Genomic DNA, 21,478 nt, shown 5'->3' with positions numbered 1-21,478 from the left:
TCCCGTGGGGCAGAGAGTGGAAAGAAAGGGATTTCAGGGGGCTCCTGTAAGCGGTTTGCCTACTGTGCCCGCAGCTCTCGGCCCCGGCCCATAGCGCGGTCACATCGCTTTCAGTACGTACAAGAAAGTGACACGGCAGTAGTGCCTTCTAAAGGAGGGGTCTCCAACCTTGGCAACTTTATGACTTGGTGGGCAACTGAGGAATTCTGGGAGTTGAAGTCCATGTCTTAAAATTGCCATGTTGGCAAGACTATTAGGATACCTGCAGATATACTATCTGAAATAGCATAGATTCTCCTGCTTGAGCAGGGGGCTGGACTAGAAGACCTCCAAGGTCCCTTCCAGCTCTGTTCTGTTCTATTATTCTATTCTAGGGAAATGGAAGGACGAGGGGTGACCTGACTAGTCTTGTTTCTTTCCATCTGCAAAGCACAATGGCGGGCACTGATTTCCCACTTAGCTATTGCATCACTTTGTGGCAGAATTTCCAATCCCTGCAGGGGTCATTCAGTGAGGACCACCTGTTTTTACAAGTCACAATAAGTTTGGACGCTTTGCGGAATCAGTTGTATAACACAAGGACCCATTGAAATGGATGGCTTGGGTAATGCAGCTGGTTTTCTGCCTAGAACAGTGTTTCTCAACCTTGGTAACTTGAAGATGTCCGGACTTCAACTCCCAGAATTCCCCAGCCAGCGAATGCTGGCTGGGGAATTCTGGGAGTTGAAGTCCGGACATCTTCAAGTTACCAAGGTTGAGAAACACTGGCCTAGAACCTTCCTTTGCAACGTTCTCCTGCCCGTGGCCACTTAACTGCACATCCACCCCAGGGAGCTGCAGGACCCCCTGAGGACCCCAAGCAGCCCAGGGGAGCTGGTAGCCAGTGGGGTGTCCCGGCCTCCTGGCATCATCTGTGAACGATCAAAAGAAGAGATCAGCTTTGATGGCAACCTTGGATGGCGTTTTTGACCAATCTCTGGCTGCCCCTCCGTTTATGTCTTCCAGAGTCAACTCCAGTCCTGAGATCTGGTTGGGAACCTTGATTTGGGGCCCTTCAGCCGCGCACACCCCTCCTTCAGCAGGAGGGCAGCTCTTCCGATGTGCCCGGCTGCCAAGATGGTGGAGTCCTCGGGCAGCAGCTGTAAGCAAGCCACACACACACACACACACCCTTGGCTGGGCACCTGCCGGCCAGTGGGGAGCCCTCTCCTCTTGCCCTGAACCTCTGACCCCCTTCTGCAGCCAGCCGAGTGGGGCAGAGGAAGAGGCCGCACCAGCAGTCCCCGCCTGCTGAAGAGGAGATGAAGAAGGAGCAAGGGGCTCCCCTCCGAGCAGGGCAGGCAAGGGGGCGCAGGCTCTGGGGCCGCCTCCGGAGGGGCTTCCGCCGGGCTGTGGAAAAGGTATGTTCCTCAGAGGGTCTGCCTTCTGGACAGCCCCCTCAGCAGGGGAGAGAAGCAGCCCAGCCCTTTCTCTGCGGCTTCCTGGGCTGGACACCCTCCCCTCCCCTGGGATTCTGTGGGCTGGTAGAGGAAAAATTAAGAGGCGCTTAAAAGCACCTTTTCTTAAAGGGCATCACAAGAATTTAAGGAAATTTTATTTCTGTGATAATAATATATGTGAAATTGGTAGGATAAAGGCATTGAATTGGCACAGAAACAATCCGATACAAGGATCACCTCTGCCGAGATGGGCAGCATACAAGGTTAAGGACTACAAAAGGCAGAGGCGAGCGAATGGGCCAGGAAAAGCCGCCCCTGCCTGCCCCCATCGTCCCCGCCCAGGAGGAGGAAGAGTGGCATCCAGAGTCGGGTGCCCATGGCAGTGCTGGGGAGGATGGGTGGGGGAGTCAGAGCAAGGAAAGGGCCCCTCTGACCCAGAGGTGTGCCGCCGTCCAGCAGAGGGCCCCAGGGACCCCAGGGTAACACCAGGCAAAGGGAGCCAGGGCCGGTCTCTGCCCAAGGCTTCCCCAGGGAAGGTAGGTTGATGGGGGCAGCAGAAACATAACTGGCCCCTCCCCCAAAGAAAGTCTAGGAACCAGTGGTGGGTTTCAAAAACATTTTTGGAGCCTCTTCTGTAGGTGTGGCCTGCTTTCCGGGTCCACTGGTGGAACCTCTTCTAACCGGTTCGGTGGATTTGACCAACCGGTTCTACCGAATAGGTGTGCGAACTGGTAGGAACCCACCTCTGTTGGGAACCCTCACTCCTGCCAAGAGGCCGAGTCTTGCCTTTCAGTCAGATACACACACACCACCAGATGGCCACGGATAAGGAGACCCCACCCCACCCCCCCCCCAGCAGTCAGAGGAAAGTAGAAGTCTTCAAACGTGGCAACTTTAAGACTTGTGGACTGGCTGGAGAATTCTAGGAATTGTCCACAAGTCTTAAAGTTGCCACGTTTGGGGACCCCTGGAGTAAAGCCACCCTTCAACACCCCCCTCCCCCTGTGACCTGACCCTTCTCAGGCTTGATGGTCAGCCTTGTGGGCAGGGCTGTGCCTCCTGCAAAGCGGAAGACCTTTCCCATGCTTCATGCTGGCACTGCCAGGGAGCAGATGGCGCAGAGAGGAAGAGGGTTGGGAACTCAGGGCGGGGTCCTGGCTGGCGGTTGCCAGTCCTGCCACAAGGTCCCCATCCAGCCACAACCTCGCAAAGAGCCGGCCCCTCCGGACACAGGCTTTTCTTCCCGGGTCAGATGAAGAACGAGGAGATGAAGACCCTCCACCTGAGCCATGGGCTGCAGCACCAGTGCCGCATCGTCCTGCCCAGCCCCGTACGCCATGTGACCCACGACCTGCAGAGAAGGGCCTTCGTGGTGCTGGACGCAGCCAACACGCTGCACCTCTTGACGGAGGACGGCTGCTGCAGGGAGAGCGTGAAGGGCCTGGCCCCCATGACGGGCATCCTCTATGCCTCCCACGTCAACCAGTTTGTGGCCTGGTTCACGGGAGGCCTGCAGGTCCTGGACTCCAACTTCCAGCTGCTCTCGCAGGTGCCCTCCTCCCTGCCCATCCGCTGTGGCATCTACAGCAAGCAGCTGAACAGGATCGTGACTGCCGGAGACGGGAACCTGACCCTCTGGAGCTTCCGTTACGGCTCCCGCAGCCTCCAGTGCCGAGCCAGCGTGAGCACCGGCCTGGGGCCCACTGACCTCTTTGTCCGCCTCGCCCTGGACACCGGCAGCCTCAGCGAGCCCCACCGCTGCTTTGCCTCTTGTGCCACCGGTGTGGCCACCTTCGACATCTCCAGGGGGAGTCTCCTGGCCTTCAGCACGAAGCTCCATAGCAGGTGAGGTTGCCATGGCTGGGGAGGGCCCCCTGTGGCCCCATGGCTTGGCTCAGCGCTCTTTGGTCCAGTGCTTCTCGAAATCTCCAGGAGGCCAGAACGGGGCTCCAAAGGTACCATTCCCCTCTTGTCCTCAGCATCCCTCACTTGGGGGGGAGGAATGAAGGAGAGATCTGGGCAGTGCCCCCGCCCCATCTGAGGCTGCTTTGTACGTGAAGAAGGCAGTATTGTGGCGCAGGGCTGGCCTCGGGCTTGGGCCAGGCACTGGTGCCTCCAGCTAGGTGTGAACAAGGCGCCCTCCTGCTTAGAGACGGCGGGGGGGGGGGGTCAATTCCAGGTGCCTCCGTGTCTCTTTGCAGAGAGATCACAGACCTTGCCTATTGTGAAGCCATTGGCTGCGTTATCACAGCCTCACGGGACACCACCATCAAGGTGTGGAACAAGGAGTGGCACATTCAGATCGTCTTTGTGGGGCACACCGGTGAGTTCGGCTGCCCAGGTGCCCGTCGGTTGAGCAGGAGGAGGAAAGCTTCCCCATCCTTGCCCTTCCTTCCTGCCCACTTATGGACAAGGAGGATGAGGTGGGCACAAGAGTTGCCCCGTTCCAAAGATCTACACGGCTGCTAGAAGTCCAACAGGCGAAGCTTCCATCCACCTGAAAGTGGCTGGTGGGAGAGCTGAGCCTCTTGTCTGCTGAAGGCTCCTCTGCCCTCGACTGCTGAGCCCACGGCTGGTTCTCCCCCCAGGGCCTCTGAGCAGTCAAACTCTGGGGAAGGCCTGCAGCTTCTTCTTCCTCTTGCTGCCCCCCCCTCCTCCCTTCTGCCTGCAGCTCCAGTCATTGCTGTGAGCATCTACCCCCGCCGCCCCCTCATCTTCTCTGCCTCCCAAGATGGGACCATCCGCACCTGGAACCTCAACACCATTGACCAGGTAGACCAGGTTCACGTCTCGGAGCCCGTGGAGTCCCTGGACACCCACACCAGTTCTCACGTCTTCTCCATCTCGGGCTGCACCCTCAACCTCTGGAAAATCAACCAGCTCTACTCGCTCTACACCCCGCTGGGCTCGCCCGCCAAGCGGCTCAGCTGCATCGACCTGAGCCTTCTGGGCAACTTCCCTGCCCGCATCCTCTGCCTCTGCCAGGACTCCACGGTGCAGCTGCTGGAGGCCCAGAGTGGCGCCCCCGTGTCCATCCTCTCCTTGGACCAGTATTCCCCGGCTCGGGACGTGGCCTACTGCTTGCCCCGGGAGACGCTCTTCGTGCTGCTGGAGCAAGGCCAGGTGCTGCGCGTCAACGCTGCCACCAGCCCCATGACGGTGAAGCGGTCCTTCAGCAGCAGCCTCTGGGACTCCAAGCCCTGCTGCATCCTGCTCTACAGCCACGTGGTGGAAGCGGAGAAGGTGCAGGCCACGTGGCTGGAAGTGACCCAGAACCAAGGCTACCGGAGGAAGTGGCAGAAATCCACCATCAACATGCAGGACAGAAACAGGTAGGCGGCCCCCAGGAGCCCCGGCTCTCGCTCCCTGCGCTCCAGTCCACAGCCGCTGCCTGGCCTGCTCATGCATCCAGTAGAGTCCCCTGGGGGGGGGGGTGTCTTCCAGCCATTGCCTGGGGGGGAGGAGCTGCCCTGGCTTCTCCTGGACAGCTCTTGAATTTCAGGGAGAGGCGCCTGGCCTGGAGGCCTTGGCTGAGGAGACCCACCCTGAAAGGCCAGTCTTGGGAGGCACTGAGAGGGTGGAAAGTCTCAGGCAAAACGCCTTCTGCCACGGGTCAGAGCTGGGGGCACCTTTGTGCCCTCGGTGTGCTTCTCCCCACCAGATTCCTGCCAATTCTGGGGCACAAAAACGGTTCCCTGAGTGTCATAGATTGGTTCTCGGGCCGAGTGCAGTACACCGTGGAGGCGCATAACCCTGAGCGGGTGACAGCACTGGCTGAGTACACCACACAGATATGCGTCTTGTCAGCAGGTGAGTCTCCAGGCCCCAGAGGGGAACGAGAAATGGCCTAGAGAGGCCGGCCTCCGGGGGGCAGAGTGGAAGACAGCCTTACACAGCTGCCTCCGGAGTTCTTCCGCCTTTGGTGATTTGGGGGGAGCAATCCAGGAAGGCCAGCTGGATCCCCAGGTCTGCCAGCATCAGAAGCCGCCGCTTCTCACAGGCTGCCCACAGTTTGGTGCCAGTGGACCAGCAACCCTGGGAGGAAGCCGTGGGCAGCATCGCCAGGAAGTTCCCTGTGGAAGGGCTTCCCGCAGCCCTATGCCGAACTGCCCGAGGCTCTTCCGCAGCCCCCCAGGAAGGCAGCTTTTCCACTGGGGTGGGGTTCCCTTCCTCTCTAGGGAGAAGCTGCCCCTTGGGGTGACTGGCCCAGGGAAAAGGCCTTGTTGCTTCTGCCGCCCCAGGGTGCCTCCCCCCAGGAGCCCTCGTCTTCCTCCCCTGCTTCTGGGGGCAACAGAATCTCCTCTGCAGCCGAGAAGGCTCCTCAGGGGTCCCTCCTCCTTTCCTGGGGGCTCCACCCCTGGGGGTTGCAGACATTGATCTGGAATAGCACAGGGTCTCTTGCTTGAGCAAGGGTTGGACTAGAAGACCTCCAAGGTCCCTTCCAGCTGTGTTATTCCCACACTGGGGAGCAGCGTGTCAGAGCCTTTGCTCTCCCTGCACAATTGTTTGAAGCTGCTCTTTTTTTCAGTGGTGTCACAATAATACTTGGAGATTCTTGGTGCTTCTTCTCTGTAAAAATCCCAGTTAACACCCCCCCCCCGCCCTGGTTTTGGGGGAGGGCATCCCACTCTAGAGCCTTTCCACTTCCCACGAAAGAAGAGGGACTCCCGCAGCCTTTGGGAGGGTCAAGGGCAGAGGAAGAGCCAGCAAAGTGAAGCAGGGAGGACGGGTGGGGGGTGTGTGTGGCCCACCTAAACCTTCTGAACAGAATTGGCTCTTCCTCTCCCTCCCCTCCCCCCCCTTTGAATCCCAGCAAACCTTCCTGGCTTCCACCTGCACGCCTGGCCTTTGGGTCTGAATCCGCTCATCTGGACCGCCTCCTGGTGCTCCCCTCAGGCCCATTTTTCTACTCCACCCAACTTCCTCCGTTGCCCATTCGCTCTTGACCCCCCCCCCCTCTGTACCACTTTCGCCATTTCCCCACCTCATTCCCTTCCAGCAACTTCCTTCCCAGCCTTCCCTTCCCTAACCAAGTGGCGCCTTTGCCCGGAACAGGAGCTGACCTAACGGTGAAGATGTGGCGCCTCTTCCCCTACACGGAGGAGAGCCTCCTCCTCCTCCTGTGCATCTCCTGCGCCTCCCCTGCGTGGCACATGTGCTTCCTGGGAGAGACCCTGGCGGTGGCCTTCCAGGACCCCGAAACGGTCACTTACAGCATCGTCCACTACAATCTGATGGAGCAGACGCGCTCCGAGCACGGACCCGAGGATGACGCCCAGGATGACATCACCGGTGGGTGAGAGCGGCCCTGATGGGGACCGGGGGAGGCAGAAGACGTCATTCCACCAGGACTGGGCGGGTCTCAGCTCCATCCTCCCCCCCCCCCCTCACTGTGTGTCCTCCTCCTCTTCCCAGGACTCTGCTGCTGCCCAAACCTCCAGCTCTTTGCCTCGTCCAGCCGGGATGGGTCGGTGAAGATCTGGGACCACAAGAACAAGCTGATCCGGTGAGGGGCGGGGTGGAGGGGGGGGCCGAGGGCCTGGTCCCGAGGGAGCCAGCATGTGGGTCCAGCGTGTGGGTGCAGCTTGCCCCCTAACCCTGCAGCAGCAAAGGGGAGTGGCTGTGCCCAAGCCTCCCCCCCTCAAGTCTGGTCCAGTGCAGTGCTGATCTCTTCTCCTGGACCCTGCTTTCCTCCTCCTCCCCACAGGGGCTCATCCAGCTGGGCTCCAGGCAGCCAGTGAGTGGGGCTGCTCTCCAAATGCCGCCTCTGCTTGGCCTCCTGCCTGCCTGCCATAGAGAGAGAGGCTGCTTCTGCGCTTCCTTGGGACTCTCTTTCAGCAGAGGAGGTGGGCTTTCCTCCCCTGTCTCCCATCTGGGGGTCCAGGGCCCCAACCCTGCCTGCCTTCCCTGCAGGCACCTGAAGCTGAACACCATCCCGGAGAGCCTGGCCTTCGCTAACCACAAGGGGGACCTGCTGGTGGGCCTGGAGCAGCACCTGTACCTCATCCCCCACATCCAGTACCTGCCCAGCTACTACCAGATGCAGGTGGGTCCAGAGGGCACCCTTGCTGGGCACCCGAAGGCCCAGGGCTGTGGGCCTGCCTCTCTGCATCCCCTCCTCCTCCTCCTCTTGCAGCTGCTGTGGGCAAAGTTCCTGGAGCCCCTCCAGGACGTCTCGCTGCCCATGAGCCCCTCCTCCTTTGAGGCCCTGGTGCAAGAGAACGACCGCCGCTTGAGGCAGGAGCTGCCGGTGGAGAAGTCCGAGTGAGCTCCTGGGCTGAGAGGGGTCTCGGGTGGTAGCAGTCCCCCAGCACCCTTGCTGTGTAGGTCCCCGAGCATCAGACCAGAGGTCCCAGGACACTCCCCAGGACACTCCCCTCTGTCCCCATTGCTCCTGGGGGCTCCTCCGCCTTGGGGCGCCTTTAGGTTCTCAAAGGCCTGGTGCGTCTGCGCTGCTTTCCACATGCGAGGGAGCGCCTGCGTCTGCACACGCCTTCACGCCACTCTCCCCTTCGACGGCCTTGCCACCTTCTCCGCAGAGCCGAAAGAGGGCGACTGGCATAGAGCCACCCAGCTGGGTCTCCCGCCTCAGGGGGTCCCAGTTTCTAACCGGGAAGTCCTAAATATCTGAGGTGCCCGAGGGAAAAGGTGGGGCAGGGCGTCTCCCCCTGGGAGGAGAGCCAGAAGAAGGGAAGGGACACAGCCGGGACTCCCGTGGAAGGAAGGGCCGCCCGGAATGTGGGTGGGGAGCCTCCTGGGGGTTGGGAATTTGCTGGAGCTGCTACTTGGGTCCTCCCGGATTTTGGGGGCAGGGTGTTTCCTGCTCCGGGGCCTCTGTGAGGAAGCCTCTCTTGTGCCAGAGCAGCTGCAGCCCTGGGGGTGGGGATGAGGTTGGGGGCCGCCAGGAGAAGGACCTGCTCCTCTTTCTGCAGGTCCAGCGTGTCCAGCACCTTCCAGGTGCCCCTGAAGGAGTCCAAGGAGGTCAGGGAGGCCCGGCTCAAGCAAGAGGTCAGTCATGCTGGGACAAGGGAGGCTGGTGCGGCTGCAGCTGGGGGTGGGGGATGGCAGAGGGAGCACAGTACAGCAGGAGCCACCTGGGGGCTTCGCTGCGCTTGGAGGCTGAGCCGGCGGGTTTTGCAGGGCATTGCGCAGGTGGCGGAGAGGAACCGGGACCTGCAGCTGCTGCAGGAGGGGAAGCTCAGCCGGGCCAAGAGAGGACCCCTCCCCAAAGAGATGCAGGAGGAAGCCTTCAGGCGCTACCTGGGCTTCTTTTACAAGGAGCAGCTCAACCTGCAGGTGGCGCTGCGGCTGGCGGGGCTGCTGGGGCTGGGGTGGGAGCGCAGGGTGGGTCTGGGCCTCAGCCCCCTGCCCCTTCTCAAGAGTTTCCCTTCCCAGTGCCAGCCCCCTTCTGTTGGTGGCCTTCCCGGGCACCACGGGGCTCCTCCACTCCTGCCCCAACCATTTCTGTGCCATGGAGCTCCTCCCATGCCCTCCCCTGCCATGGGCTCTTCTGGGCAGTGGGCATGGGGAGGGGCTGTTCTCTGCAAAAGGCTGAGAAGGCTGGCAGTCCGCTGGTACATGGGACCCCCCTTGACCAGGTCTGGCAATATTAATAACGGGCAGCTTTTCCTGTCAAATGGGGGGGAGGTTCCTAGGTCCCCTGTGTTGGATCCCAGCTCAGCCCCGCCCCTTCTCCCCACAGATCCCTGAAGAGGATCCTTTCAATGCCGATGAAGTGCTGGAATCCCTGGCCCAGATGGATCCTCTCTCTGCCCTCCGCGGACCCACCATCTCCCGCATGTTCCTGGGAGGATTCATAAAGCCCCGGAGTCTCGAAATGAGCAGCTCCCTCTTTGTCGTAATGGGCCCTTTCACACTCTCTGGGGTCCCTGGGGTCTCTGGTTGGATTCTGGGGGGGGGAGCAGCCAGCCCGGAACCCGACCAGGCCGCCTCTTTTTCCCCCTTGGGGGGTCCCCAAAGCTGCAGTCCCTCCCCCCCCCGGGACTTCCAGCTGCACTACCTCTGTGTCATTCTGCACCCCAGGGCTGTGGCCGGGCAGGGTGTATGCTGAGTGCCCCCCACCCTTTGCTGGGCCTGCTTACAGAGGGACCTTTCTTCCTCCCCCCCCCAGGATATCAGCCCCTCCCTGCGTTGGACCTCTTCTCAGGCAGTTCCTGGCTCCCTTCAGGTGAAGAGGAAGAAGGTGAGGAGAGTCTGCTTGCCCAGGTGCCAGATTGGTGGGAGGGGGGTGCTTGTGGGAGGTGCTGGGAACCTCATTCCAGAAAAGAGGGGTGATAATTAAAATGAGGTCCAGCTAATTGGATTATTTTCCAGCCCCAAATGTAATGGTGTTTCCCATCAGCAAACTGGGAAATGGCTTCTGGCAGCGGGTGGGGGAGGGAGGGCTGGGGGCCTGGGTGGTTGGGCCCCTGAAGCCCCCACTGCCAAGGCCGGGCCCTGAAATCCCCCCACCCTGGCTTCTCTCAGGTGGAAATCGGCACTGGCCCCTCCTCTGCCCGGATGCAGGAGACGCCCACCCTGGGGAAGGCTGGAGCAGCCCCCACGCGGGAAGCCCCCGAGGCCCTCCGGCCCCCGTCAGTGGGAGGCGGCAGGCAAGGCTCCCAGCCCAGCCAGAGAGGTCCTGAGGAGGAGGCGGGCATGGTGAGGGTCCAGGCGAGCAGCTCTGGGGAGGCTGCTCCACCGACATGGCTGCCGTTTGCTTCCCCCTCCCCCTGGCCTTGGCTGCAAAAGGGTCCAGGGGACTCCAGGCCGGCCCTGCTCTGCCCCCCCCCCGTCTTCCAGGCCCCCCTTCTGGCTTTAAGGCTCCTGAAGAGCAGCGGGCAAAGAAAGGACGGGGGACGCTCTGCCCGCTCCCCCGGGTGGGCCTGGCGCTTGGGCAGCAGTTGTGCCTCTTGGGGGGAGATGGGGGAGGGGCCACAGGGCGGGGGGGGGGCTGGTGTGGGAGGTCCGGCTGTCCTGCTGAACGGGCAAAAGGGAAACATCAGAAGGGCAGTTAGGTGGGTTTGTGCCCAGAGCCCACTAAGGGGCCTGCTCTCCCTCAGCCTGCAGAGCGCTTGAGCCCGGTCAAAACGTTGGGATCTCTGGTCTCGGTTACCTCAGAAACCCCCTCGTTCCCCAGCCCCACCAGGCACTTTAAGAGTGAAAAGGTAAGGGGCCCCTGCAGCCGCCAGCCCCGTCCCCCCCCCCCAGCCAGGACTTTGGTTGACCCCGCAGGCGCTGGGGCTCCATGGCGCGTTTCTAGCCCCGGAGTTGGGAGAGAACGCCGGGGTGGAGAGGAAGGAGGGCTCCGGGGCAGCGGGAAGACCTGCTCTCCCACCAGGAGGAGGGGGGCTTTCGGCTGCCGGTTGCTCCCCCTGGCTCAGCGGCATGAAGTCACCTGCACATCCAGGAAATGTTGCCCCAGCAGATGCTCCCTTCCCCAAGGGGGGCTCTAAAGGAAGCCTCGGTGGGCAGAGTCTTCAGATGGCACCTGTGATTTCACCCACGCCACTCTCTGCCACCAGGAGCCTTTTAAAATAGGGGGTCTGGTTCCTGTGGAGGTGGGGTCCTGGGAGGCCATTGCAGTGAGAAGGGTGTGTGTCTGTGTGTCCGTGCCCACCCGTCCTCTCCTGGTGTCGTGTGCCCAGAGCGTCCTCTTCAGGGAGCCCCTGTCAGGGCAGCAGAGCCAGGCCTCCCTGGCCTCCACCTCGCGTTTGAGGAGCCCACAGGCGTCCATCATCGTCAAGGGCTTCTTCCCAGAGAGGCCCAGCAGCCCAACGGGGTCTCTGGCGGTGAGCAAAGCCTTTGGGGGCAGCTGCCCTTCCCTTCCCTCGGCCAGCATCGGGCTGAGCCAGGGGGCACCCGCGAGGGGGAGAGGAGGCTGCGTTGCCCACCACCCACCTCGGTCCTAAGCAGGGTGTCTGCGGGTGGCCCCCCTCTTCTCCCCATGGTCAGCCCGTGCCAAGGAGCACCCTGGGCCCCCTCGTGGCTTCCCTTTGGGTCTCACCTTGCCAACTGCACTTGCCCCCCCCCTCTGGCTCTGCGGCAGAACAAAGCCGGGCGCTGAGTTGCTCCCCCGTAAAGCCAAAGAGTGGCTTCTCAGCCTCCTGGCCGGAGTGGATCAGGCCCTCTGGCCCCACATTCGCCATCATATTCCGGGGTTCCTGGGCTGCTGCCTCTGCTTTATGGGAATGGATGGGGGTGCCTTCAGCCCCCCCCCCCCCCAGCCAAGAGCAAGAGGGTTGCATGCCCTGTCTCTTGATGGTGATATTAGTGGGGGGGGGCATTTTCCTCCCTGTGCTGCCCCCCACCAGCTCTGGAGGAGATTGTCGTCCTCGCCGAGGGAGGGGCCCTTGTGGGTGTCCCACCTTGGCGCCTGGGAGGCCCTGCCCATTCCAGGGGGAGGTGAAGGGGGGCTGCCCAAATCTCCTCCTTCCTCGTCTCCAGGAGCTCAAGAGCCTTCAGCTGCCCAAAATATCCTCGGGCTTCATCCCCAACTCCGTGGTCGTCCAGCAGCTTCACACCGCAGACCTGCTGGAGGCGGAGAAGCTGGTGAAGGTGATCGGACCCCAGAAGGTGAGCCCCTCAGGGGAGCCCGGGAGCCCTTTTGGCTTGGCACCCGGGAGAAGTGGCGCCAGGTTGCTCTTCTTTAGAGATACTGAGGGCGGGGAACGCCTCCCCCCCCCCAGGACAGCCTGTTAGCTGCTGCCAGAGCACGGAGGCTGTGCCCCCACCTCAGCGGGTGCCATTTCATTCCCAGGCACATCCCCTTCCCTGGGAGGACCCCCCTCCTGCTTGAAATATCACCTGGTTTGGGCAACAACCCCCCACACACACAGGGAAGGGAGGGAGCGTGAACGAAGGGATGAAAGATGAGAAGTCCCACGGAGGGCAGAACCTGCCAAGCGAGGGGGCGATTTGAGACGAGGGACCAGGGGGCCCGACCACCCGAAGAGCCACGGCTGAGCTGGCTACTGTGCAGTGCTGGAGGCTGGCTTGGGGGTCTGCCCTGGCGCTACGGACCCCTCCCCCAAGGGTGGTTCCCACTGCAGGATTTTGCAGAGTCCCCCACCTGTACCTCCATCCCCTTCTCAGCCCTTTCAGGGGGCAGAGAGCCTCTGGAAAGGCCGGGCAGCCTCGGGGTTCTGGGTAGGCAGGCCAGAGGCCGGCTTCTCTGCCCGCGGCCCTTGCCCCAAGGGGCCTGAGGACCCTCACAGGCTGGGACGGGCGGAGGATCAACTCCTTCAGTCTCCTTCCAAGTGCAGAAGGGAGCCGAAGGGAGTTGACCTTGATGGACGGGAGCAAGAGCCATTCCCAGGTCAGGGGGCCCAATCCTGGGCGACTTCAAGGCTTGTGGACTTCAACTCCCAGAACTCCCCAGTTGCCAAGGATTGCCCGCCCCCTTTGAGCTGGCAAAAGGCCGGATTGTTCTAAGCCCAGGGAGGAGGATTCCCAGGAGCGGCTCAGGTTCCCTGGAGAGGAGAGGGGGAGGCTCAGGGAATCCCAGCCAACTTCTGCAAAGCGATGCCAGCCGTTCTCTGCTTTCCAGCTGCCCTGGGGGCCCCGGAAGGGAAGGGCTGCCCTGCCAGTTGCTCCTCTGCCTGCCGCCTGTGGGCGCAGAGGGAGGGCTGGGTTTTGGGGGCCAGTGAGGGACCCCTCCCTCCCTCCCTTCCTTTGCCGGCCAGGTGTCCCAGAGCTCCTCCAAGGCCAGTTCAGTGTGGACGTTTGAGGAGGACGAACTGTCCGAGGAAGAACCGTGGCTGGTGGCCCAGGAGACCCCCTCCAAGTCCTGGATCAGGCCAGCCAAGGAAGACGCCCCCTCCACAAAGCAGGTGCACCCCTCCCTCCCCCCCAACTGCTGGGCTCCCCTGGCTGCCATCCCAAGGGGCGCCCAGGAAGGAACCCAGCAAACGCACCGGCTGCCCTGACGTGGCCCCCCCTGCCCTCCCTCATTTCAGAGCCTGCCTGGGGTTTTCCTGACTCAGCTGGACGAGTCCCAGTACGCAGAGCCACAGGAGGCCTTGCCGGCATTTGTGCTGCCCTTTGTGGGCCAAGAGTGGTTCCAGAACCTTTTCCCAGAGGTGAGGGGCCCCCGGGAGACCCAAGGAGACCAAAGGAGTCCTGCTCCCACCTCTTTCACTTTCCAGAGCCCCTGCCCTCCATCCTTCTTGGGGGCGGGCTAGCCTTGGGGTTGCCTTGGGTTAGTGACCTCCACTGATAGAAAAGGGGGCACAACGGCTCAGTGGTTAAAGACAAAAGCCGCCCACGTTCAAGAGCCAAGGACCGCATGAAGGGGTGAGCTCCTGTTACTGGCTTCAGCTCCTGCCCATCTAGCAGTTCGAGAGCATGCAAATAGGTACCACTTTGGTGGGAAGGTAGGAGTGTTGTGTGTGCCTGCTGGCCGCAGGGACCATGAAGCATCTTTGGACCATGCTGGCCCTTCTTGGCCAGGGGATGGAGATGAGCCCCTCCCTCCAGAGTCAGAGACCCCCAGCAGGGGAAACCTTTGCCTCGATTGATAGGAAACCGCACCCTGTTGGGGCTCAGCCTTGAGGTCCCCTTCCAAATACTGAAGAGAAAGTCACCGATAGCCACTCGGTGCCCCAATGCGGAAGTCAACCTGGGCACAAACAGTGGCGATGTCGGCTTGCTTCACTGAAGTAAAAACTGACAGCCCGAGTTGGGCCCAACATGTAAGGGGGATGGTGTGGATCGGAGGGTCGGGAGAGGCCTGAGGGGTCAAAGGGTTCAGGTTCAGGGGATGAGAAGCCCAATGCAGACTTCCTCTTATGAACATGGGGGTACCCCCTGCCTGTGTTTCATTAACATTTGGGCATGGGGCCAGGTCACCTGAGGGACCTCTCCCATTCAAGTGGAAGAGCTATGCTCTGGGTCCCTTCTCTAAGGGGGCTCTGTCTGGTGGGACCCAGGCAGTGGGCCTTGGTTGCAATGGATCCCTTCCTCTGGAGCTTAGCCCCAGCTGCCTCCTGCTCCTCCTGAGCGGGCCTCCCCCTCTCCGCAGGGTGTCCGCCCTGAGATGCCCTTGCATGCCTTGGTGAGGAAGCTGCAGCAGTCGCTGGTCACCTCCGACTTCCACATCAAGACGGAAGTGCTGGGCGCCATCACCTACCTGGAGGACCAGCTGGAGGACAAAGCGAAGAGGTGGATCCAGTACACCCTCTTTGAAGTGCTGAATCAGGAGGGCAATACCCCCTCTCTGCAGGTGAGGCTGCTCTGCCACCGGGTGCTGGAGGGGCAGCCCGGGGGTGAGGAGGGGGCCTGGCGGGAGGGCCCCGGATGCCCCACTGGGGCTCCCCCTGGGATGGGAGGCATCTGGGCAGTCGGGGTCCACCAGAGAGCCACCCGCATCCCAGCCCCACGGGGGAGGAGGGAGGTAAAGGTGGGCCCTGCCCTGACCCCTCCTCCCATGAGGGCTGCCGGCTAAGGCCTCCCCCTGCCCTTTCTAGGAAAAGAGCCAGGAGCAGTTCATCCTGGCCGCCCTGCGCGTCCTCCTGGACCTGGACAAAGACAGCCTGGACTTGATGGTGGAGCTGATGTGCTGCTACTTGTTGGCTGCTCCGTACGCCCGGTGAGGGTGCCGCGGGAGAACCAGGCCTGCAGGTTTCCGCCTGGGGAAAGCGCCCTTCCTTGGCCCAGGAAGGGGGGAGCTGTCTTCCTGGGATGGAAGCCCCCAGGGGCAGGCACCGCTGGTGGATTTCAGCCTGGACCTTCTCACGAGGGAAGGCTGGACCCTCTGGGAGCTCAGGCTGAAGGCGGGTAGCCATTACGGGCTGGTGACAAAGAAGCCACTGTGCCAGCTCCGAGGCATGCTGCTTCCCGGCTGTGTGGAACATGGGGCCTGGCATTCAGGATGGTTGTGGTGCAGAGGAGACTGATCCCTTGTGCTGGTAGACCCCCTTGGCTGCTGCCCCGGGACTGGCTGGCCTCTCTGCAGGAGCCCTGGGCAGGAAACCCTCCAGGGGGCAGATCCCGGCAGTCGTCTAGGGCTGCCTTGGAAGCCCCTCTCCTGCTGCGGCTCCTGTGGCTGCCCAGGGGGATGCCCGTCTGCTGTGGAGTGCCACACGACTGTCTTTGTGGCAGGAGGCTGGGGCAACACAAGGAGTGGGGCCCTCCCTCCTTGCGTCGTGTTTTGGGGCTGTGCTGTTGCTACGAAGCTCTGGCTAAGGCAGGCTCTCCTCTCCCCCGTCCAGGGCAGTCTTCAAGCGCATGTTCCAGGAGTTGGGGCTTCAGGACCCCCACAACTTTTTCTTCAAGGAGATGAACTCCTGGATGGTGGAGATGGGGGACCCCAAAGAGGTTGTCCGGAAACTCAGCCGCGAGTGGCTGGAGGAGAAGATCAGGATTTTCAAGGTGCTCCGTTTGCCGCTCTTTGGATGCCGCCCCCACCCTTTCCCAGCAAAAAGCCAGTCCGGCGGCTGTTGCCCCTGCGGCCTCTGAAGGCTCCGGAGACCAGAGAGGCCTGAGTGGTGCGGCTCCGACACCACCACCCCCCGGGTGGCCTGGTGGGGGAGCGTGGCTGCCGTAGGGTTGCAGGCAAGGGGTGGTTTTTCTCTGCCACTTGGGGACCTGGATTCAGAGCAGCCGGGGCCTCTTTTCCCCTTAGGGAGGGGCCTGGGGAGAGAAGTCGGCCACCTGGGACTCCCTCCGAGGGGACGCTTCCGCTCAGCAGGAGGGCCGCGGCTGGGATCCTTGTGAAGGGGGAGGGGGCAGCGAAGAGGACCGGGGCTCGTGGCCGGCAGGAGCGCTCCTCAGGCCTGCCTCTTCTGAGGGTGTCCCCTTGGATGGCTCAGGCGCGGCTTTCCTTTCCCCAGGAACACAGAGCTCGCCGGTGGGAAGAAGAGGCCGTCTCTGGGAAGCAGCTTCCCCTGGACACCAGCCACAAGGTGGGCTGCAGCTCAGACCCCCCAGCCCTGCCCAGTGGGTGCAGCTGGGCTCCCCCGTTTGGCCGAGGAGGCCTCTCTGGGTCTCCCCCTTGTTGGTCAGCCTCAGGCCCCGCCAAGGGAGCCACGGAAGAGACTCTGGGGAAAACAGGCCACATCCACACAGGGAGATTCTTTCACTTAGGAAGCTCTCAAAGGGGGCGGGGGGGCTTCCGGACCACCGGCAATTGTGCTTTTTAGATCCAGGGAAGGAAGAGGCTGGAGAAGAGCCACAAGAAACCCAGGAAGCAGGCTGGAAAGCTGGCCAAGGCTGCCCACAAGGTAAGGCTGGGCCTTCCCTCCAGGCGGGGGGAGCCTTTCCGGAAAGCCAGCAAGGAAGGTTGCAAAGGGCCATCAGGGGATTGTGGGCAGCTTGGAAAACTGTCCTGCGACCGTGGGATGATGGGACGGCCAGGACTCTGAGAACCGTTGACGGCTACCATCCTGCCATGACTTGCAATGGTCCTTGACTGAGCGGGTCAGAGGGAGGGGACTCCCTGTACGCACCACTTGTCACTGGAGGGACTATGTGCCATTAAAGCTGTTCGTAGATCTTCTCCGTGTGATGCCTAAGCCGACGGCGACCCCTCCCAACGGCGTCTGGGCCACCACAACAGAGACCGTTGCTTTCCCAGCTGCCCAGGGTGGTGGCCGTACCTCACCTCAGGGTTTACTCCTTTACTCCGCCTCTCAGATTGGCTGTCAGGAGGGGGTGGGAAATGGGAAGGATGGGCTCTCACTGTCTTGTCTCCCTATTTGGACTCAGGAAGAGACGGAAAGCGAGGAGGAAGGGCGGGAGAGGCACAGCTGGAAAGACCACCAGAAGGTGAGGCTTCCTCCAGCCCTCAATGTCCTCCGGTCATGGTGCATGGCCCAGCATGGGGCGGGGGGGGGGCTTGGGCAGGCTGGGTGTGTCCCATACTTTGAGGGGGGAGGGGGGGCTGCTAGGGACCCTTCCTGGGTGCATCCTTGTGGGGACAGCTGGAGGCCCCCTTGAAGCCCCCTTTTCCAAAGCAGCTTTCAGGATCGCGACTCCTTGAACCTTGATAGGAAAAGTGGCCCAAGGTTTGAGGGGGCTCTATGAGTCCCCCCCCCCCCCGGCATTCTGAGGGGCAAAACACTCTCTGCACTTGCTGTATTTGCTGCACAATCACCATCAACCAATAAAGGAGAATGTTTGTAGCTGAAATGAGGAGTCCCTGGGGCTCTCTGAGCTTGGTCATTTTCTTGCAGGCGTTTCATTATCCAACTGATGGTGTTACCTAGTTGGGTCATGAAAGAAAAAGACCAAGCTGAGAGAGCCCCAAGGACTCCTGATGGCCATAAAACAATGCCCTCCACATTCTCCCTGCACAGTCACACCACACTCCTAGAGCCCCTCAAACCTTGGGTCACTTCCGATCTGGACTACTGTGATGCGCTCTACCTTGGGCTGCCCTTGAAGAGTATTTGGAAGTGCCTCCTGCTTTGGCCCGAGTGGCCGTTGTGGCTGAAGGCCCAAGCGAAGCAAGGCAGTGCAGCTGGCTCCGTTTGGGCCCTGCTGACCCGTCTCTCTCGCCTCCTTCAGCGCGTTCGCCCCATTGACGCCATCCAACATTTTACGGAACAGCAGCTGCGGAGAGAGGTGGAGGAGCTGAAAGAGGCTGTCCCTCCGAGAGCAGTTTCCCCCCCCAGGGACACCGTCTTGGCCTTGCCCCCTCCTCAAAAGTAAGTTGCAGGACCTGAGCAACTGCGGCCCAGGTTCCCGCTTGAGGGCCTGGGCAAGCCGGTGCTGCTGGTGGGAGGGGAGGCTCTGCCTCTGCAGGGCTTCCGGGCTGGTGGGAGTTTGGAGGCACCAGCTATGGGGAACTGGAGCCTCCCACCCCACCCCGGTTGCTCTGCCGGCCAAGTGAGCTACGATCCACCGGGGCGTCTGTTGCAACAAGACTTCTCTGGCGCTCCTTCTGCGAATCTCCTTCCCCTTGGGACCCTGAAGGCTCGCCAGGCGTGAAGCTGGCAGCCCCTGAGGAAATGGGCGAGAAAGCCCTGCAGGTCTAACCCACCTTCAGGCTGCCCTGGGCGGGTTCTGAAGGAAGAGGGAAAGCGCCACCCACAGGGGGTGAAGGACGGCTGGAGTCGGGCGAAGGGAAAGTCCCAGAGGGGCAGATTGGTCTGCTGCTGAAGGGGAAGGTGGGCGCAGGGCTGCAGCCCCTCTCAGCTGCACAGGAAGAGCTGCGGTCCATGGATACCGGGCAGCCTTCTGGGGTCTGGCTCATCAATGGACCCCGTGGCAGCATCTGGCCAGCCTCGGTGAGAGGAGGAGAGTCCATTGGGCTTCCTCTGTCCTCCTCGGTCGGTGGATCCCACTGCGCTGGGTTGGTGGGAGCTCCTGCTTTTCTCCGACAGAAGGACCAAGGCGATCCTGCGCCTGGGAGAGACCAACGCCATGCTGAGAACGAGGATTGCTGAGCGTGAGTGTCGGGGTTGCTCCATTGCTCTAGCGGGGCCCCTCCTTGCCCCCTCCTGGCGGGTGAGACGGCTGCAAAGTGCTTGGCACCCTCCTGGGCGCCTCCTGGCCAAGCCTGCTGCTGCTGCTGCTGCACTCTGTGCCAGGGCCACCTCATGCCAGCCGGACAGCCAAAGGACGGCAGCCGGGGCTTCCTCTGGCTTTCTGACCAGGCCACAGGTGGGCTGGGCAGCTGCTCAGGGAGGGGAGTCAGTGTCTCCTTCAGCTGAAGGTCCAGGAGTCCTTTCTCCTCCATTGGTCAAGGACCGCCCGGTCGGTGCTGATCCAGCCCTAGAGTGGTCAGCCACGGAGGCTTCTTCTGGGTCGCCTCTGGTTCATCCTCGCGGAGGCCCCAGATAGGAGCCCGTCTCCGGCCTGGGCTGAAGCTCCTTCCCTCCTCCTCCCCTGTGTCCTTCCTCCCCGCAGGCTTCTACTTCCCCTTCATCTTCCCCCGCTTCCTCATGAAAGGCTTCGTCCCCTTCGTGAAGCTCCCGCTGCCGAAGGTCACTTTGCAGCCCTTCCCATCCCTCTCCAAGAGGCCGCCGAGCTCTTTCCCTGCCGGGCAGCAGCTGGTGCACAAGTATTTCATCCCAAAGCTTTCCTACGCCGACAGCTACCCCTGAAGGCTGGGCTGGCTGGCAGAGGCCCAGGCGGAGCCGAGGGGCTTCCCAGGCGGGAGTTGGACGGCCCCCTGGCCGAAGAGCCGGGTGGCACCAGCCTGGCACAGGGACACATGGACCACTGGACCCACCTGGTAGCAACCACCAGGGAGTCTCCTGGGTTCTGACGCCCGATCAGATGTGCGGACAGAGGGAGGGAGAGGCGCCAATAAAGTGGAAAGTGGAGCCTCTTCCTTCGCAGGGAAACTCTTTGCTCAGCCGCTCCTGGGCTCCCCTGCGGGGGGCTGGGGGGAGAGGGGCGGTTGAAGCAGGGAAGCCTCGGGCGGGGGGGAGGCAGAGGGAGGGGCGCCGTCCGGGCAGGGCACTTGGGCCGCTCCTTCCCAGCCTCACCAGGGGGGCAGAGGAGGAGGCGGCTGCAGCCCCAAAGCCCCCTCCAGCTCCGGAAGGAGAGCGGGGGCAGAAACGGACTCCCCCACCGCCCCCTGTCCCTCGGCGCCGCCTCTCCTCCAAGGGCGAGCAGGACGAGGCTCTCCGCCCAACGGGAGGCGGCAGAAGACGGCCCGGCGCCTCCGAGCACCCTGGTGCTGGGCAGCCGCGGCGGTGGCGCAGAGGCCCCGGGGGAGGCTGGAGGGGGAGTCCTCCCCGGGACCTTCGTGGGAGGCTGGGGAGCCCAGCGGTTCCTACCCCGCAAAAGCCCCCCCGCGGGATGGGGCTACCGCCAACGACCCTCGGCCGACGCCCCCTGGCGCCCAGAGCCGCCATTGCAGCCCGGGGTGGGGTGGGGGGCGGTTCCCGCAGGCGCAGACGGCGGTCTCGGTTTCGCTTTCGTTTCCCCCTCCCTGGCGGGTGGGCGGGGCCTCGGCTTTGGCGCGAAAGGAGGCGGCGCTGGAGAGGCTGGCGGTTTCTCGGGGGGCTCCGGCGCCCCTTCCAGCAGGCAGGTGCGGGGAGGGGCCGGGGGGCGAGGTGGCTTGGCGGGCGATCCCAAGGAAGATTCCCCCGTGGAGCCCCGGGCAGGCAGGGAGCCTGGGAAGCCCGGCTCTTCCCGCGGGGGGAGCTGCCTGGCAGAGGGTCTGGGCTTGGCTTAAGGTCGCTCTTTGCTGCCCCCCTTCCTGCCTTCCCCGCTTCCGAGCCTGGCTCTTCCTCCCCCTCCTGCGGGTTTCCTCGGCCGGGGCCAGGCGGGCGCCGGAGCGAAGCCTCCCCCTGGAGGGAGGGAGGGGGGCGTCCTGTGTACCTGGCGAGGGAAGGGAGGCTTCTCCTACGTGGCGCAACCAGCGCTTGCTCGGGGTCCCGTGACCCGCTTTCCCCAAAGCGCCTGGAAGCGGCTCCGCTGAACCCCGTCGAGGCTCCCGATTGGCGTCGGAGTCCCGAAGGCGCCGCTCTTTGCGCTGCTGGGCGGAATAAACGGGTCGCCTTTCCCGCTTGGTGTGACAAATGGGCTTCGGAGCAAATCCGGCGTTTGGCCAAAAGAAGAGCCGCCGTTTGCTTTCCTTGCCTTTTTGCAACGGGACCGTTTCCAGGGAACCGATGGAAATCGAGGAAAGCGGCGATAAAGTCGGGAGACGTTAATAATGAACGGAAAGTAGTAATTGAAAAGGAACAATTCATAACTGTTATGTTAATGCATTTAGAAATTAAAGATATTAGGAAGACGGGCTGAGGCACCTTCTCCAAAGAGGAAGAACTGGGGGAGAAATATTCCAGAGAGAAGTAAAGTCTCAGCTTCTGTGCTCCCGAGGAAAGAAAACGCTCTGATGAGAGCAATTCTAAGGGGCAGGTGGGGCTCAGAGAGCAGTTGGGCCAGGAAGGTCCCGGAGGTTCTAGGTGGTTTATGGGCATGCCTGAGGGGGCTCAGCTTCAGACGTGGCACGTGTGCCAAGGGAACCACTGCAGAAGAACAGAGGTCTTCTAGTCCAGTGTTTCTCAACCTTGGCAACTTGAAGTCCTGTGGACTTCAACTCCCAGAATTCCCCAGCCAGCTATGCTGGCTGGGGGATT

At 62.3% G+C, this 21,478-nt stretch overlaps 1 protein-coding gene across 1 annotated transcript; it reads left to right on the top strand.

Annotated features, from left to right (window-relative positions):
- Positions 1-1,116: 1,116 nt before the first annotated feature.
- Positions 1,117-19,780, top strand: WDR97 (WD repeat domain 97). The gene is made up of 29 exons (XM_032222361.1): positions 1,117-1,141; positions 1,243-1,400; positions 2,692-3,284; positions 3,641-3,762; positions 4,111-4,771; positions 5,101-5,249; positions 6,495-6,731; positions 6,855-6,945; positions 7,353-7,485; positions 7,576-7,703; positions 8,372-8,447; positions 8,580-8,735; positions 9,142-9,297; positions 9,571-9,642; positions 9,927-10,100; positions 10,502-10,606; positions 11,087-11,230; positions 11,886-12,014; positions 13,124-13,270; positions 13,397-13,519; positions 14,461-14,661; positions 14,906-15,027; positions 15,650-15,809; positions 16,271-16,342; positions 16,580-16,660; positions 17,145-17,204; positions 17,946-18,085; positions 18,764-18,828; positions 19,290-19,780. Exons 1-29 carry the CDS (start codon positions 1,117-1,119, stop codon positions 19,484-19,486), a joined length of 4,677 nt encoding a protein of 1,558 aa, XP_032078252.1. The 3' UTR covers positions 19,487-19,780.
- Positions 19,781-21,478: the final 1,698 nt, after the last annotated feature.

The sequence above is a fragment of the Thamnophis elegans genome, chromosome 8 (genome assembly GCF_009769535.1).
Source record: "Thamnophis elegans isolate rThaEle1 chromosome 8, rThaEle1.pri, whole genome shotgun sequence".
Taxonomy (NCBI): domain Eukaryota; kingdom Metazoa; phylum Chordata; class Lepidosauria; order Squamata; family Colubridae; genus Thamnophis; species Thamnophis elegans.
The sequence above is the reverse complement of the archived record's forward strand: the minus strand, read 5'-3'. Positions and strand labels throughout refer to the sequence as shown.

Excerpts from the sequence above, each read along its gene's own strand:
- WDR97 (XM_032222361.1), top strand. The coding sequence starts at position 1,117 with ATGGTGGAGTCCTCGGGCAGCAGCT. Across the intron at positions 8,736-9,141 it reads AGGAGCAGCTCAACCTGCAG|ATCCCTGAAGAGGATCCTTT; the intron begins GTGGCGCTGCGG and ends TTCTCCCCACAG. Across the intron at positions 9,643-9,926 it reads TTCAGGTGAAGAGGAAGAAG|GTGGAAATCGGCACTGGCCC; the intron begins GTGAGGAGAGTC and ends GGCTTCTCTCAG.